This window comes from Sciurus carolinensis, chromosome 18 (genome assembly GCF_902686445.1).
Source record: "Sciurus carolinensis chromosome 18, mSciCar1.2, whole genome shotgun sequence".
NCBI classification, from domain to species: Eukaryota; Metazoa; Chordata; class Mammalia; order Rodentia; family Sciuridae; genus Sciurus; species Sciurus carolinensis.
Window position 1 is genome coordinate 39,258,000 of NC_062230.1, and position 17,301 is coordinate 39,275,300.

Below are 17,301 nucleotides of genomic sequence, written 5' to 3' on the forward strand. Positions count from 1 at the left end.
GGCTTCACCCAATACTGATTAATAAATAAATATCCTGGGGAGTGCAAGTCCTACAACTCTGTCATTCTTTTTAAATTTTGTTTTGCTTTTGGGTGCTGGGACCCAGCCCAGGACTTCACACATACCAAGCAAGCGCTCTCCCACTGAGCTCCACCACAGCCCTTGTTCATTTCTAGATTGTTTTTGCCTATTTTGGGTACCTTGAGTTTCCAGATTTCCTCCTTCTGATTAACCCTTTTTGAGAACGAATCTAATTTTGTATCACTGAGATGATAACAATTATTTTTATGTGTCCCTGCTTTTTTATACCCATAAAATTCTCTATTGTAAACTTTCTCCCATAGTTTAACTTATTTTTTATATGATTGGCTACCTAATTTATTTATTTTCCTATCTGACACTTCCTTCAGAATTTCGCTATTAGAAATATTGCTGCTAAGGCGGCTTCCTTCCTAGTATTTGGGAAACATTCTCGGTAGATCTTTTCCCCACTGGTGCAGCCCTCGCCTTAGGTCCAGCCCCGCCCCCATTGGTCCAGTCCTGGTTCATTGGTCCAGCCTTGGTTCTTTGGTCCAACCCTTACTCTTTGGTACAGCCCTGCTCCTTGGTCCATCCTTGGCTCATTGGTCCCTCCCTCGCCCTCCTGTTCAGCCCTCGTACATCGTCCAGTCTGCCTCCGCCGTGTACCGTTGTCCTCCAGCAACCTCGTGCAGCCGGGTGCCCTTGGGTACCGCGATGGCTCCCGGAGTTGCTTTCCTGAGGCACATGGTGGCCCCACATCAAGTCCCCACTCCTTGCCCGGATGCCTCCTGCCTCTAGCTGCGCGTCCTCGGAGTGCAGGGCGACTCGGAACTCCAGGCCCCTTGGCGCTGCTCTCCGCCCCTCCTCGGCTCTAACGCTGTGACCCGGGGTTCCCGGAGCGCTGAGGCCCAGGTCCCAGGACAGGAAGGCTGCCGCGCTTCCCAAGTCTTCCCGCATCCTGCGTCCTCCGTGGGATCCTTTCCTTCCGGCCACCTTTCACATCCTCTGCGTTTTCGGGCTCGTCCGCCTGCACCCCACCTCCTCCCGTGCCGCCCCGCGCCACCCTCTGCGTCTGCTCCAATCCACACGTCCGCGACCCGGAGCCTGTACCCCAAGGATCCAGCAAGCTCGCTACCCCCTGGCACTTCTGCCCCGCGCCGGCTCCCTCTCTGCCTGTTCTCCACACTGGGAACTTCAGGGACCAAAATCTACAAAAATCCCTTCCCTGGTGGTGTTGAGCTTAAGTTACCGGGCGCGGGGGTGAGGGGCCCAGAGCACCAAGATGCAATAGACATGTAAACCACGAGGCGCGGAGTTTTAGAAACTGGTTTGTGCTGTGCAGAGATAGAGCAGGAAGAAGGGCTGCAACTTGTGTTGGAGTTTATTTTGGTGGGCATCGAAGAGTATGGGTCTGTCTCTCCCGGTAGCGAGACATCTGCAGGTCAGTGCTGAATAATGCAGAGCCGGTCGCGGTCACGCACACTTGTAATCCCAGCAACTCGGGAGCCTGAGGCAGGAGGATCGCAAGTTCAAAGCTAGCCTCAGCAATTTAGCAAGACCTTAAGCAACTTAGTGGGACTCTGTCTCAAAATAAAACATAAAAAGGGCTGGGGATGTAGCTCGGTGGTAAAGTACCCCCAAACAAACAAATAAATAGGACTGGGATGCAGCTCAGTGGTGGGCAGCAAAAGGTGAGGTAGGGACCTGACCTGGGCCTGCCTGGGGTGGGTGGGGGTAGTTTAGCTCTGTCTGGGGCATTCGAGTAGAAGCTGGCTGCTGGATTATGTGGATGATGTCACTGAGTCAATGAGATTCTTTTAAATGCACTATGGATTGTGATCATGATCGACACTGGAGTCATTGTTTGCAGTCTGCATTTAGATGGTTGGGGGAAAGCAGAGGGCAGGGGGGGGTGAGTCCAGGTGAGGGCCAGGTGTTCACTGCACTCATCTTGCAGCTTCCACGTGGTCACTTCTTAAAAGTTAAAATATAAGCAAACAAAATTTTGACTTTGCCAGACCCAGTATACAAGTTTCTGGTTCCTCTCAGCTCCCCAGTACTGGTCACTCCCCAGGATCACAAGTCCCACCTCCCCACTCTGCCCCATGTGTGCCCTTGCTGCCCCTGGTGGCATCTCACAGGGCCATCAAAAGTGACTCTCAGATCTGGTGCTCCACACCACCCCTAAGACTGCCCTGTGGCCTCCCCGGCAGATGCAGGAGTACTCAATGGTGTCACACCAAAGTCCAGAGGAGGGGACGTCTGTGTGATCACTGTCCTGTGGGCAGGGTGAGGAATCCACCCTCCCAGACTGACCTGGACTGTGAGGGGTGGCCATGAGAGGAGCATGAGGCCAGCTGCCTGCCCCTTCTCTACACCCCCGCTTCTCCAGATTACCTCCCCCCAGCCCTTCTGCAGGCATTTTTTTTTTGGGGGGGGGGGGGCGGCAGAGTACTGGGGATTAAACCCAGGGCCTGGCACAGGCTAGGCAAGTGCTCTGACGCCACGGCCCCAGCCCCAAAGGCATTCTTATCATCTGACAAAACCAGACAACAAAGAGCACCCAGGAATGGAGAGAGCATAGTGGACTCTATTTGAACAAAGAATGAAGACAAAAGAAATTTCCAATTACAGGTGCAGAACAGAATAGAAATGTTACAATGTTATAAAAATAATATAGCAAAATGGGGAGTTGGGGTAAGAATTACCAGGTAATTTGTTTCCTGTGGAGTCAATTGATGCAGTTAAATTCTTTTTTTGGCGGGGGTTGCTGAGGATTGAACCCAGGGCTGCTGCTTAACCACTGAGTACATCTCCAGTGTTTTTGAGACAGGTCTTGCTAAGTTGCTGAGTCTGGCCTTGAATTTGTGATCCTCTGGCCTTCACCTCCTAAACCCCTAGGATTACAGAAGTGCACCACCAGGCCCAGCTCATCCCCAGTCCTTTCGATTTTATTTTTTATTTTAAGACAGGGTCTTGCTAAATTGGCCGAGGCTGGCCTTGAACTTGTGATCCTCCTGCCTACCAAGTCCCTGGGATTACAGGCCTTTACCACTGCACCTAGCAATTTTGGATAAATTTAATTAATTTTGAATAAATGTTTAAGAACACAAGGTCTCTACATCCAGCATTTAAAAAAAGATTCCTTGTGCCCAGAGGCAATTTTCAACTAAGGACCACGAGGTGAAAGGTCTGGAGGCTAAAGCTTTGCCCCCTGGGGTTCTCTGGGAACCTCTAACCTTGAGGAGGGTAACTGAGTTCCCTTCATCTCCCCTCCAGCAGGGCAGCCCCCATGAGCTTGGGCAGGGGCTCAGGTTCCAGGGAATCTCCTGCAGCCCCCAAATCACCTGAAAAGAATGTAGGAGGCCACTTGGCACTTTTGTCAGGATCCTTTCCAGACCCCAGGAGCTGCAGGCTCACCCCTTCCACAGCATAGGACTGGAGCCGCCGCCCTCAGTAGGGTGGGCTCAGTGCCTGGGAGCCATGTCTAGGAGGCTTCCTGAGGAAGAGGAGCTTGGACCAGGGAGGGCAGTGACTAAGGGGCATCCTGGGTGGACCCAGCAGGAGGGAGTCAGGTTCCCCCGGGGAAGGTCAGGCAGCACCCAGGGTCTGGTGATATCAGGCACAGGGCAGAGCTCCCGCCATCCCCTTTCAGACCAAGGGCAGCAGGAAGGGGAAACCTCGGGGGCTTCACCTGGTTATGGTCAGTAGCTGGTTTTCCAGCTTGAGGAGGCCCATGGGGTGAGGCCTGGGGGTTGGAAACCCCAGTGAAGAGCCCACTAGTCTGATGACCCAGGCCAGGCAGTTCTGGGGCAGGGCCAGGTGAGGGCTGATGGGGGAGAGAGGGCCCCAGGGTGGCAGAGTTGGAGTCAGGTTCCCAAAGTCTCAAATCTTGGGATGTTTAAAACCTGTTCATGATGGGAAATAGCATAAAGCTTTTAAAATTCTCCTTTTGATTTTTTGTTTCCTGCTTACAAAAGTAACTTAGGCTTGATGTAAACATCTGTTTAAATTATACAATGTTGAAAGTGAAAATCCGCCAACGACCCCGCCTGGGAAGTCCTGTGGACTAGCAGAACCACCCAGTTGCTTGGCAGTGAAGACGCAGCAGCTGCCGTTGCCAAGGTTACGCAGACGCACTGGGTGTAGCAGGGCAGGCGGCAGTGGGCTCCCCGCGCCCAGCGGGATCCGTGGCTGCAAATCCGCTGTCTTCCTTGCCGCCAAAGTCTGGAAGAGAGGCGGGGTGATCAGGGTGGTGCCAAAGGGCAAGGGACAGGATGGGAAGGGCTGGCCCTGGGCGTCCGGGGGTCTATCCATGCAGGAGCCCCACTGCCCTTCACTCCTGGCCTCGGTGGCTGCTGGGCCAGAAGCCTCTTGTGGCTGACTTAGGGAAGTAATTGCCACTTCAGGGTCACTGCTCCCAAAAGTCACTGGGCCAGGGACACAAAAACTGTTAAAGTCATTTCCAAGAAATTTGGGGCTGAGTGGGAGAGAGCCACTGCCATCCCCACTGCCTGGGCTGGGCTGGCAGAAATGGGGAGTCTGCAGGGAAGGAAGGGTGGCAGGAGCCAGGGGTCATTCTCCACAAGTGCTGCCTAAAGGAGCCCTGCCACTGAGTGGCCCTTCATCGGAAGAGCTGAGACTTGACTCCAATTCCCACAAAGCAGAGGGCCCTAGAGCCTGGACAACAGAAGAGAACCATGAGCAGCAGTCTCAAGTGGGTTGGACGAACCCTTAGGATGACTCCATCCTGCACAGCTCAGTGGGAAGAACAGATTCCACAGGAGCCTGGCACCAGTGACAAGCTGGTGGTCTCAGGGGGTGACTTAGCCCCTCTGAGCTCTGCCTCCACCAAGACTGGTGTGAGCATGGTGGAAACGTGGAAGCACTCAGAGCAGGCCTGGCTGATGGAGCTGGCATGCTGCAGAGGAGCGGGAAGCTCGGGGGCCCAGGACTCCTGTCACCCCAGCACTGCCTCCGTGCGGGGATCCCTGGCAGGGGACGGAGGCTTCAGGGCTGTGGTTGGGGACACCCCTATCTCAGGTGTCCCTGACCTCAGGCCACTTCCCATAAATATCCATCAATGAGGCAGAGTCCCCTGAACTGCTCAGGCAGCTGATGAACACTCAAGGCCCCCCTTTCCTTATGTCTGGCTGCCAGGTGAGTCCTCTGGCTGAACCTAAGGGGGCCACCTGTTCAGAGGCAGCAAACCAAGGCCCAGGACTCTGGCTTTTATTGTCCTCGTCTTCTCAGGGCATGGCAGACCCCACTTCTAACTGGAAAAAATGCACCACTGGGCACTCCCCCAGGGGCACTCCCCAGAATTTACACTCAGAAGATGGCTTTGCGTTCTCACGTTTGTACCAATCATGGTGGGGGCTGGGGGATCTGCCTGGAGTTCTTACAGACTAACACAGGAAAACGGACCCACACTGACTCACCCTCTAGGCAGACATAAAGAAGACAGAAACAGACAAACACAGATGTTCACGCAGACAGTGACTCACACACAGATTATGCACAGAGAAGGCCACAGCCAAGCACTGGCACGCGCCAGGACATAGGTACTCTCCAATCATCCTAACCAGTCGATCTGCCCCCAGTTCCTGGGAGGCCTTGCCTGGTGGCCCTTGGCATCCCACATGTATTGCTAACCTGGGGCCCTTCTCCAGCCCCAGGGACATCGGGAGACAAGTGGGTTGACAGGTACGTACTCCTGGCCCAAAACTTGTCTTGTCCCAGCACCCTGATTTCTGAAAGTGCATCTTGTGGCTGCTAGCCTACCTCAAAGCCCCTTCCTCTGCCCCTAGCTGCCTATGCTCTGAGCACCCCAGGCTTCGCCGGTTGCCCTTCAGGGGACACCCACCAGTACCTCCTGTCCCTAGCCCATTTCCTGTTGCCTGAGCTTTTGACCCCAACCTTGCTGCTCCAACAGAGTCCTGAGGCACTTGTGGATGCTGGGAACCTGCATTGTGACAAGTGTGAACTGGGTGCAGAGAAAGAGGCAGCCTGAGCCTCTACCTGCCCTCTACTCCACTCCCCACCTGGACATATCCCTGCCTGCTACTTCTGTCCAAAATCCACATGGGGCAGAGCCCGTGGGTGGGTGGGGGTGTGGATGGGTCAGAGTTGCCCCTCTCATTCACCCTATCACTCCAAAACAAGAGGGCTGTGGACTTGCCCAGTCAGCCCTGCTCCCCTTTAGCCAGCCTGCAGCCACGAAGGCCCCTCCTCAGCCTCAGGGCCCTGGAAGCCCTGAGCTGTCCTTCCTAGAGGCTCCAGGGAAGGGGAGGCTGGGGCAGAAGAGGCAGAGAGGGGAGAGCAGGCTGGAGAAGCTGGCACAGGACCACCTGGCCTGGTCTGCTGGTCTCCCTGAGACCCAGCACCCAGTGGATACTCAGCTGCTGCTCAGGAAATAAAGATGAAGCAGTTGACTGAAACAACAAAGGAACTTTCTAGAACATATGGAGGGTGGACCAGGAAGCCTAGGCCTCTAGAGATGCTCTGCAATCGAGGTCTTAAGAACAAGTAGCAGCCCCTTCCCCCTAGCAGCACATAGTGTCAGGCCCACCTCCAGCTCCGATACTCCTGTGGTAGAGCAGGGTGCAGACCTCAGAGGGGCAAGGCTACCGCATAGCACTGGGGCCAGGCAGAGTTCCAGGGCCCTCGAGGACACAGGGCCTGCACCCATACCCTCTTTGGAGGAAGCAGGGGAAGGGAGGCCAGGAGGGCAGAGGGAGCAGCAGGGACTATTAGAGAAGGAGCCAGCTGTGTGGGGGCGACCAGGAGAGGGACTGGGCTGTCTCTGGGAGGGGCCATCCCTGGCTCCCAGAGCCTCACCGGAGTCCGGCTTGCTGCGTTTTTGCTCAGGCTCCTGAGGGGCTGCCTCAATGGCCCGCTGAGCCTCTGGATGGGTCTTAAGGAGGGCCTTGGCCAGGGTGGCAGGGCCCGGTACCCCCAGGGACATGATGCAGTGTACTCCTTTGCGCTTGGCCCCAGCCACTTTGGCGCTGTCTTTGGAGGCTGTCAACAGGACCAGTTTGGAGAACTTCCTGGGCTTCCTGGGGGCTGCCGGAATGACATCCGTGCCCGCCTCCGGGGACGGCTCCTGGTCGGCCTTCACACCCTTGCCTTCCTGATCACTGGACTTAGGCAGGGACATCCTGGAACCAATGTCCAGCCCTCCGGTCACCCACGTTCAGCGTTTGGCTAATGGGTTTCTTTTCTTCTTCCTCTTCCCTGTCCAGGAGCCTGGGAGTCCAGGGACTCTGTCCTAAAGGAGGAGGCAAAAGTCCAGTCAGCGGAGGAAGCCTTTGGGCTTGGGGCTCTAGAAAATCAACCTGGGATGCAGCTGGGGACAGTACTGGGAACCAGCAATTTCATTTTTCACTAATCCATTATTTTCTCAAGTTGTAATGTCCATAAGCTCACTTTTTTTTTTTTTTTGGCATAAACTAATATACAATGGGAACATATTTAACATTTAAAAGGAGAACATTTACTCACAAGCTAACTTTTTCATTAGTCCATTACTCAGAGAAAAGGGTCTCCATACCTATGCAACAAGAAAATACATGAAAATAAAGATAAGGCCAGGTGTGGTGGTATAGGCCTGTAGTCCTAGCAGCTCAGGAGGCTGAGATAGGAGGATCACAAGTTCAAAGTCAGCCTCAGCAACTTAGCCAGGCCCTAAGCAACTTAGCAAGACCCTGTCTCTAATTAAAATATAAAAAGAGCTGGGGATGTGGCTCAGTGGTTAAGTGCTCCTGGGTTTAATCCCCTGTACCAAAAAGAAAAAGAAAAGAAAGGAAGATTAATATTTGGCTGGGATGTAGTTCAGTGGTACAGCTCATGCTTAAAAAATTAATATAAATTACTAGAATAAGAAAATAATAAAACTAAGTACATTACTGGTTTTAAATGTATAGACACAGCAGACCTGAAAATTGACAGAGACCTCCTTGGTGAGAGACAAGAGACACTCCACTCCACTCCTCTGGCCCACCCACACACTCCTGGCACAAAAGTGACCTGAGTCAGGAGCGAGATGTTATATCATCAGCCCTGACCTCCACTGCTGCAACCAATGACCTCCCTCCCAAGTGTCACCCTGTTCTGTCCCAGGAGGATGGTGGCCTCAGGTAATTAAGCGAGTGGCCCAGGAGTGCACAGTTGGCGAGAGCCAGGATCAGGCCCAGCAGGTCCAGAGCCAATGTACATTCCTCTGACCCTGAGTAGTCAATGCTTAAAGTAAGGGACAAAGAAAACTGCTCTGCAGAGCAGATGCAAGTGGCCAGAATTATAACTTAAAGCCAGGCGCGGTGGCCCACACCTGCAATCCCAGAAGTAGTGGTCTGGAGACTAAAGCAGGAAGATTGCAAGTTCAAGGACAGCCTCAGCAACAGAGGGAGATCCCATCTCAAAAAACAGAAAAAGAATTCCAAACAGTACGGGCTGATACTTCCCCTTCCAGGAGGTGGCCCTTGTCTCCTTCCTTGACTGTCACTAGCCTTAGTGACTCATTTGCAAAGATCAAGAATAGTAAAAATGGAGACACCTGGTAGACACCACATCAGCCAGGTGGTCAAGGACAACACTGATCATGAGACATGTGGATGTCAGGTGATGCAATGTGAGGAAATGGGCACCCTACGTCTGTGGGATCCTTCCCTCAAAAGCATCACACTTGGCTGATCATGAGAAAATCCCAGACAGTCCCACCTTGAGCGATATTCTATAAGATGCCCAGCTGGTACTCCTCAAAACTGTCAGGGTCATCAAAATCAAGGAAAAACTGACTTGTTACAGATGAAGGGAGACTAAGGAGAAGTGCAGACTAAATGCAATGTGGGATCCCAGATCAGATCCTGGAACAGTGAAGGACATTAGTGAAAATTTATGAAATCTGAATAAAGTATATAGTTTAATAGTATTTGTGGGCTGGGAAAGTAGTTCAGTGGTAAAGTGCTTGCCCGGCATGCCTATGCCCCGGGTTCCATCCTAGCACAGCAAAGATAATTCTTGGGGCTGGGGAGATAGCTCAGTCGGTAGAGTGCTTGCCTTATAAGCACAAGGCCCTGGGTTCGATCCCCAGCACCCGAAAAAAAAAAAAAAAAGATAATTCTTTTTTATATACCAGGGGTTGAACTCAGGGGTATTTAATCACTGAGTCACATTCCCAGCCCTTTTTTATATTTTGTTTTGAGACAGGGTCTCACTAAGTTACTTAGGGCCTTGCTAAGTTGCTGAGGCTGGCTTTGAATTTGCAATCTTCCTGCCTCAGCCTCCCGAGCTGCTGGGATTACAGGCATGCATCACCACACCTGGCAATTTAATTTTTAAAAATTAAGTTTCATGTTTTAATCATTGATAAAATTAAAATATAACTCAAAATGGAAGAAAAAAATTTGCAGGTTATATACTTGATGAGGGGCTTGCAGTTAGAATTTATAAAAAACACTACAAGTCAACAATAATAAAAAAGATCCAATTATAAAATGGGCAAAAGCTCCAAATGGGCCTTTCTCCAAAGAAGATATACAAATGACCTATACATAAGATGCTCATTATCAGGCATCAGAAAATGCAAATAAAACCCATACTGAAATACAGTTCACATCTACCACAATGAACACAATAAAAGAAAAGGTAGATAAGTGTTGGCAAGGATGAGAAGAGACTGGAACTCTTGCCAGGCAAGCTGGCATATGCCTGTAATCTCAGTGGCTGGGGAGGATGAGGCAGGGGGATTCCAAGTTCAAAGTCAGTCTCAGCAACTTAACGAGATCCTGTCTCAAAAGAAAAAATAAAAATGGCTGGGATGTGGCTCAGTGGTTAAGTGTCCCTGGGTTCTAATACTGGTACCAACAACAACAACAACAACAACAACAAAGGCAGAAGCAAATTAAAAGGATCAAAAGGCTTAGCAGTTGCCTTACTCATTTTATGACCTCCTAATTCTGCAATCTGATGGTTTGACATTGCTATGAAACTCCAGTCACCCCCTTACACTAACCAGCTCTCATGATGCAGATCACGATGTAATGAGCAAAGGAGACCCAGAAGCATAAAGATGGCTCCGTGTAGACCCAAACCAAGGTTGCACTGTTAGGAGCTGGCAGGAGTCACACACCCTGAGGTCTGTGTCCTGGTCCTAATCTCTAGAACCTGTGAATATATCACCTTATTTGCAAAGGGGAGTTAAAGTTGCTCAGCAAGAGATTATTCTGTGGGCCTAATATAATCGCTGGAGTCCTTAAAAGTGGGAGAGGGAGCCAGATGTGGTGGTGCATGCCTGTAATCTAGCAGCTCTGAGGCTGAGGCAGGAGGATCACGAGTTCAAAGCCAGTCAAGGGCTCAGGCCCTTGAGCAACTTAGTGAGACACTGTCTCAAGATAAAAATGGCTGGGGATGTGGTTCAGTGGTTAAGTACCCCTGGGTTCAATCTCCAGTACCCTCCCCACAAAAAAAAAAAAAGATGGAAGAGTGAGAGAGAGGTAATGATAAAAGCAGAGTCCACTAGATGAAATGTGACTTTCAAGATGAGAAAGGGAGTCACAAGCCAAGGAATGCAGGGTGATTCTAGAAGCTGGAAGGGGCAAGGAAAGGATTCTCTCTAGAGTCTCAAAAAGGGACACTGCCCTGCCCTCACCTCAATTGTAACTCAGTGACACCTGTGTTAGACTTCTGGTCTCTATAACTGTAAGGTAATAAAGTTGTATTGTTTTAAGCCACTAAATTTATGGCAATTTCTTAAGGAAAATGATACAAGATCCAATCCCTTATCATTGAGATTCTGGAAGCCTGGCACTTTGCCTGGTAGTCTTAGGTGGATCAACAGAATTACCTTCATATGTAAGAGAGAGAAATAGCTTCAAGCACAAATGCCTTCCCCTCTCTGGGCTGGTTTCATCTGTAATGAGAGTAGTGGTGAATTTAGCAGTAGGGGTTGTTTAGATGGAGAGGGGTAAAGTCGATGTTTGCAAAAGTTCTGGGTAATACCAACAGCTGCTCCTCAATCACTGTCTGGTGCAACCGTGGAGGGCTGTGATTGGGCGGCGATGGGATGCTGCGACACTTAGGTGTGCAGAGGCTATCCTCACACAGGAGATTTAAGAAAATGGCTGGATTACAGCGCTCGCCTGTAATCCCAGCGACTCCGGAGGCTGAGGCAGGAGGCTAGTAAGTTCAAAGCCAGCCTCAGCAGTTTAGCAAGGCCCTAAGCAACTTGGTGTGACCCTGTCTCAAAATAAAACATAAAAAGGGCTGGGGATGAGGCTTAGTGGTTAGCGCCCCTAAATTCAATTCCTGTTTTTTGTTGTTGTTGTTTGTTTGTTTTTTGTTGTTGGTTTTAAAAAGCAGATACTCCCCTCAAAAGGGCAAGAACCGTACTTGATAGTATGCAGGGCAGAGCTTCCCCAAAATGGGAATTTCAACCAGGGCAACTCCTTCCCCTAATTCCCTTGGCTCAGAATTTTATTCTCCCCCTTGCTTACCCAATGTGAGTGCCGTCAAACGCCGTCGAGGCTGGGCCCAAATGACCCCAGTTCCCGCTCCTCTCCCACCAACGCCACCACCTCCTGGCTAAACCTCTGGAGCTTCTCCCCAGCTAGACTACACGCTTCCAACTCGCTGCCGTCGCTGTACAGACCCCCGGACGCAAAGAAGTGACCGAACAGAGGTGGGTGCAGGATGGGCAGTCACTGGGCTGGGTGGACAACGCTGGGGAAGGCGGGCGATGTGTGGCTCCCCAATTTGGGGGCGCCAGGCTTAGACCCGGGGTCGGATGGGTTGGGGGAAGGAGAACCAGGAGAAAGGAGGCGAATCACGTGTGTCGGACAACGAGGCGGCCGCAGACCGGGCGCAGAGCCGGGGACCCGCTTCCCGAGCACAGCAGCCCCGGGACCCCGGAGAGCCGAGCCGGGGCGCGTCCATCCGTGGGGCGGGATGCTCCGGGGCGGTATCCCCCGGGCGGATCCTTCCCCTCCCCGCCTTCTGGGCCCGTCCTCACCGACGGCAGCGTGCCCTCCTTCGCCGGCGACAGAGCCGCGGCGGGTTCCTCCGCCGGGGTGCTGGGGGTCTGCGGCCTCGGCTGCGGCCGTCACCTCAAGCTGGGGTCACGGAGCGAGCATGCGCAGCTAGGTCGCGGGGCCCATTCCTTGGTGGATTCCGCTCCTCCGGGTCTTCCCCGCGCGACCCCGAGCCCACAGCCCGGCCAATCGGCGTGCGGGGGCGTGGCCACCACGCGTGAATGGGACCAGGCGGGTGCGGGATCCAGTCCTCCCGGGAGCCGGAGGTCTTCCGCGGCAGCAGCCGGGTTTCAGGTCCCTGCGCGGGCTTCACAGTGCAGGCGGGTGGGTTTAACTGAGACCCTCGGAACTCCCGGGTACTTGACCCGGCTCTCTATGGAGGAAGCTAGAGCACTTGCTTTAAAAGCCTTATTCGCCCCGGGCGATTTACTGAACGGGCGGAAGGAAGGTCTCTTGCAGTTCATTCAAGCCACTGGACCGTCCAGCCCGGCATCTTGACAACGATGACACGTCGCCATTGGTCCAATCCTTGCCTGATGGTCCAACCCTCGTCATTAGTCCAGCCTTCGCCCATTGGTCTAGACCTCGCCCCCTGCTTAGAGACGTGGACCTCCAGAAAGGTTCTCTCCTCCCAGCGCCCCCGCTCCCTTCGGGCGCTGGCCGTGCAGATCCCTCAGCTCCACCCTCCTTTTGGTTTTTATTAGCTCCTCCTCCCCTGCTTTCTCCGGGTAGCGTCATTTCCTGGGCATTCTGCGGTGGCATTCAGCGGCTTTCCTGAATTAATCGTCGTTTTCTATTAGTCACACACAGACTACTAGTTGTATCTAATTTTATTATATTATAAATATCCTTGCAAATAAATCTCTGATGTCAAAGATTTCTTGAAATTCCTAAAAGGGGTCAATAGAGGTAATCCCCCCTCCCCAGTAGAGGGAAAAAAATTTTTTTTTTCAAGTACCCAGGGGCACTTTACCATTGAGCTGCATCCCCAGCCCTTTGTGTGCCAGAGTAGCTGGGATAACAGGCGTGAGCCACCGCGCCTGGTGAGACAAATATTTTTAAAGGATTTTTAAACGTGATGCCGGATCGTCCCCAGAGAGATGCACAAGTTTGGGGTCAGATGCCTGCGGTTTGAATCCCAGCTCTGGCATTTGCTAGCCGTGTGACTTAAGAGATCACACTTTCCCTCTCTGTGCCTCAGTTTCTTCATCTGGTTAATGGGGATAATTACATTTATTTCATTTCATGGAATCACTGTTGAAGGGTTTTGGAAAATAATATTCCTACAAGACAGCTCCCCAAGAAAAAGGTAGGGAGGTTTGACTCGGGAGGAGGGAGGGAAAATTGGCTAAACATTAAACCTCTTCCAGTGTATTCTTTCCTGATAACAATGGGCCCTGGGGGAAAGAGGCGGATACTGAATGCTGGGCCCTAAACCTTGACCTCCCCCCATGGCAAATTAGTCTTAAATGACAATGAACAAGATTTGAGTACTCAGCCCTCCGGGTCTGGTTTTAACACTTACTACTAGCCCCTGACTGTCAAAACTGCACATGCAGGATTTCCGTTGATTACATCATCCTCATTGTACCCTATAAAACCAAAATCCCCTCTGTAACTGAGGGCCATTTTCCCACCGGGAAATTGGGCCCCAAGGCACTTGAGTCCAGGAAGGAATAAAGGCTTCTCTGAATCCATTGAGGTCTGCTTCCCACCCTTTTTCCGCTTACAACTGTGAGAATTAAAAGTATTGCCGTGTGCGGATAGGAGTCTTGGGTTTTTATTCCTTAGTCCAATAATATTTAGAATGATTTGTCTCAGAATTCCTTTACGCTTTTTTTTTTTTTTTTTTTTTTTTTTTTAATTCCAGTACTGGGGATTGAATCTGAGGATACTTTGCCACTCAGCTACATTCCCAGTTCTTTTTATTTTATTTTTTTATTTTGAGACAGGTCTCACTAAATTGCCCAATTGAACTTATGATCCTGTCTCGGTTTGAGGAGTTGCTAGGATTATTGAGCCTGGCCCTTTACATTCTTATCATTGAAGAAAGCTCAAAAGATTTGGTTTGAGTTCCATCTATCACAATTTATCATATGAATTTTAAACTGAGAAATTAAATTACCGTAAGAATCCACTGCTCAACTATCTTCAAACAAAAAAGAATCAGCAAGTCAGTGTTTTACACTTTTTTTTTTTCTTTTGGGATGTGTTATGGGGCGCAAATTAAGAACAGACCGATCACCACTGAGAAGTCCAAATTTGAGAGTCTTTATTAAGCTGGCCAGCTGACTGTCTCACACAATGCCCCAAAAAATGGCTATTGGGATAACAGCCCCGACCACAGGGTTGTAGGGGTTCTTATGCCAAAAATCACATCAATCATAAGTGTCTGTTGCTATCATTCAAAATTACAAACTAACATCATGAGATCATCGACAGAGGGGGAAGTGGGTCAAAATGACCCTTACCTAGGTACAAACTAAAGAATGGTTGCTAACATCCACACAATTACTGTTTACATGCTACATTGTTTAGAGCAATAGGAATCAAAAGAGAGCAATTCTTTACTACATAGGAGTTGCCATTGTATATTATTAAACATGTCACACCAAGTGACTGATGATGGGCACAGAGGTGGGGTGTTCCCATGGGAGGAGCTTATTTCCTACATAACATGGAGTCTCAGAGCAAAATGGAGTCTGTTTAGTCATTTCCCTTAGAGTCTGGCCTATAACATTCTCATGGAGCCAGATCTATCAGCCCATCACAGGATGGAGTCTTGCTATGTTGCCCAGGCTCTTGTATTTGTGGGTTTGAGAATTCCTCCTGCTTCAGCCTCCCAAATAGCTGGGACTACACACCTGTGCCACTATGCCCGACCCTTGTTCTTTTTTTGAGACAGGGTCTCACTAAGATGCTTAGAGCCTCACTAAATTGCTGAGGCTGGCTTGGAACTTTCGATTCTCCTGCTTCAGCTCCTGAGCCTCTAGGATTACAGGCATGGGCCACTGGTCTCCAGAAGGACTTTCTTAAAGAGAGCCGCTTTTCCGCTGCTAGGGTGTAGTGATGAAGAACACAGCGTGTTGCTTTTGCATCATCAGTGTAGATATCAACACGGTGGACCAGGCAAAAGACTTTTCAGTATTCCTATGAAATAATCTGGAACCTCCTGAAAGGCTCTTGGGAACCCCAGGAGTCACCAGACCACCAACAGAGGACTGCTGGCCCCTGTCCATTTTTTCTGTTGGTGGTTATCTGTTTCTTACTCATTTAGAGTTTTTTTTTTTTTTTTGGCTTTTGTTCAGATTAATCCTCGCTTCCTCCTACGGTGGAAATACCCTGCTTACTTTCAAGCGGGTGTTTGCCTCAGCCTGTTTGCTCTGCTCTAAGAGTAACAGACTGTTCAATTTATAAACGACACAAACTTGTTTCTCAGTTTCGGTGTCTGGTGAGGGCTGCTCTCTGCTTCCAAAATGGTGCCTTGTCGCTGTGCCCTACGCAGGGGAGGAACACTGTCCACCTGTAGAAAGGACGGAAAGAGTGGACCCGCCTCAAAGCCCGGCTAGGTGCCGGGAGAGCGCGAGAACTGCGGCCTGGCACCGCCCCCTGGCGGCGCTGCGCCCGGGTCCTGCGGCGGCGCTGCGCGCCGGGGTCCTGCCGAGCCGCGGGAGGCCGCCGAGCCCGCGCGCCCTGCGGCCAGGAGCGCCGGCCGCCGGGTCTCCAAGGCGGGAACCTGGGGGAGCGGCGGCCGGTCAGTGCTAACCCGGCAAAGAGCAGAGCCGCGGGCCTTGTTCCTGGCGCGCGGCCCCTCGGCGTTGCACAGGATGCAGGTTTCTGGGCGTTTCCACGCATGGACCGACTCCTGTCTATCCCCTGACTTAGTTGTTCCATCGCAGTTGCACTCGGTTGGAATATCCCCAAGTGGCACGAATTTAGCCACAGATGTTTTGAATTAGTTATAATTCAGACTTGAAGAGTAATGGGCCAAGCTATATGGGCAATGACCGATCAGACTCCATTTTACCCTGAGACTCCATGGCATGTAAGAAATGCTTCTCCCATGGGAACACCCGCCTCTGAACCCATCAGTTCCTGAACTTAGCATGTTGGTAATGCAAAGCGGCGAAATTGTTCCTTCTATCCTTACACACTGTACTTGTGCAATGTACCCTGACCACACAGACCGCAAATGATTGTCTAAGTGTTAGTAATCATTCTTTAAATTATTCTCGACTAGGGTCGTTTTGACCCACCCTCCCCTTCTGCTTAAGATTTTAGATCTCGTGATGTTTGTTTTTGGTGTTGAATCATAGCAACAGCCACTTATGACTAATGTACTGACATGCTTTACTTGTGGTTTTAGATTATAAAAGGTGTGCTCTAATCCCTGGAGGGGGTCGAGGAGTGTAGACTTATACCTGCCTCTGCATTCCACCAGCTGCTGAATAAAGTTGGTTCCATCTCCTGCTTTAAGATTGATTCGGTGATTTATTGCAATCTCACCATAACAGAAGTGACTCAAATATGGAGTGACTCAAATGCCCATCAAATGATGAATGGATTAAGGAAATGCGGTGCATCCCTACCATGTAATATGCCTCTCCACACCCCCCACCCCTAACTAGGAAGTAAATACTTGCTGACTTGCTGGGAGTTGGGGGAGTGACTAATGAGGTCTTTCAGTGATGCTGAAAAAGTTTTGGAAATAGCAGTTATGGTTGCATAGCCTTGTGAATATACTAAAAGCCACAGAATTATGCGCTCCAAAAATAGTGAATTTTATGGTATAGTGAATAAAATAGTGAATTAAATCTCAATTTTTTTGGTACCAGGAATTGAACCCGGGGATGCTTAACCATTGAGCCACGTCCCTGACCCTTTTTATATTTTTATTTTGAGATAGAGTCTCATTAAGTCCTTCAGGCCTCACTAAATTGCTGAGGCTGGCTTTGAACTTGTGATCCTCCTGCCTCAGCCTCCCGAGTTGCTGGGATTACAGGCCTGCACCACAGTGCCCAGCATTAAATCCTAATTTAAAAAGAAGAAACGCATGTTCAAGTGAGCCAGGGGTAGAACTCAGTGATAGAGTGCTTGCCTAGCTTGCACAAGGTCCCTCTCTCTCTCTCTCTCTCTCTCTCTCTCTCTCTCTCTCACACACACACACACACACACACACACACACACACACAGAGCAAAATATTCAAATTGCACTCTTAAAAATGGTTTGAACAAGCTAGGCATGGTGATG

At 50.7% G+C, this 17,301-nt stretch overlaps 1 protein-coding gene and 1 non-coding gene across 5 annotated transcripts; one reads left to right on the plus strand and one right to left on the minus strand.

Annotated features, from left to right (window-relative positions):
• Window positions 1–2,591: 2,591 nt before the first annotated feature.
• On the minus strand, window positions 2,592–12,729 carry Flywch2 (FLYWCH family member 2). 4 transcript variants are annotated; one of them, XM_047534336.1, is made up of 3 exons: window positions 12,032–12,729; window positions 6,862–7,294; window positions 2,592–4,248 (listed from the first exon to the last, which is right to left on the minus strand). In XM_047534336.1, exons 2-3 carry the CDS (start codon window positions 7,181–7,183, stop codon window positions 4,148–4,150), a joined length of 423 nt encoding a protein of 140 aa, XP_047390292.1. In that variant the 5' UTR covers window positions 7,184–7,294; window positions 12,032–12,729; the 3' UTR covers window positions 2,592–4,147. The 4 variants fall into 4 exon arrangements, with proteins under 4 accessions (XP_047390292.1, XP_047390293.1, XP_047390295.1 ...); XM_047534337.1 differs by lacking the exon at window positions 12,032–12,729 and adding an exon at window positions 11,517–12,010; XM_047534339.1 differs by lacking the exon at window positions 12,032–12,729 and adding an exon at window positions 10,868–10,887.
• Trnai-uau (transfer RNA isoleucine (anticodon UAU)) lies at window positions 9,041–9,125 on the plus strand. The gene has a single exon. It is a non-coding gene; the product is annotated as a tRNA-Ile (tRNA).
• Window positions 12,730–17,301: the final 4,572 nt, after the last annotated feature.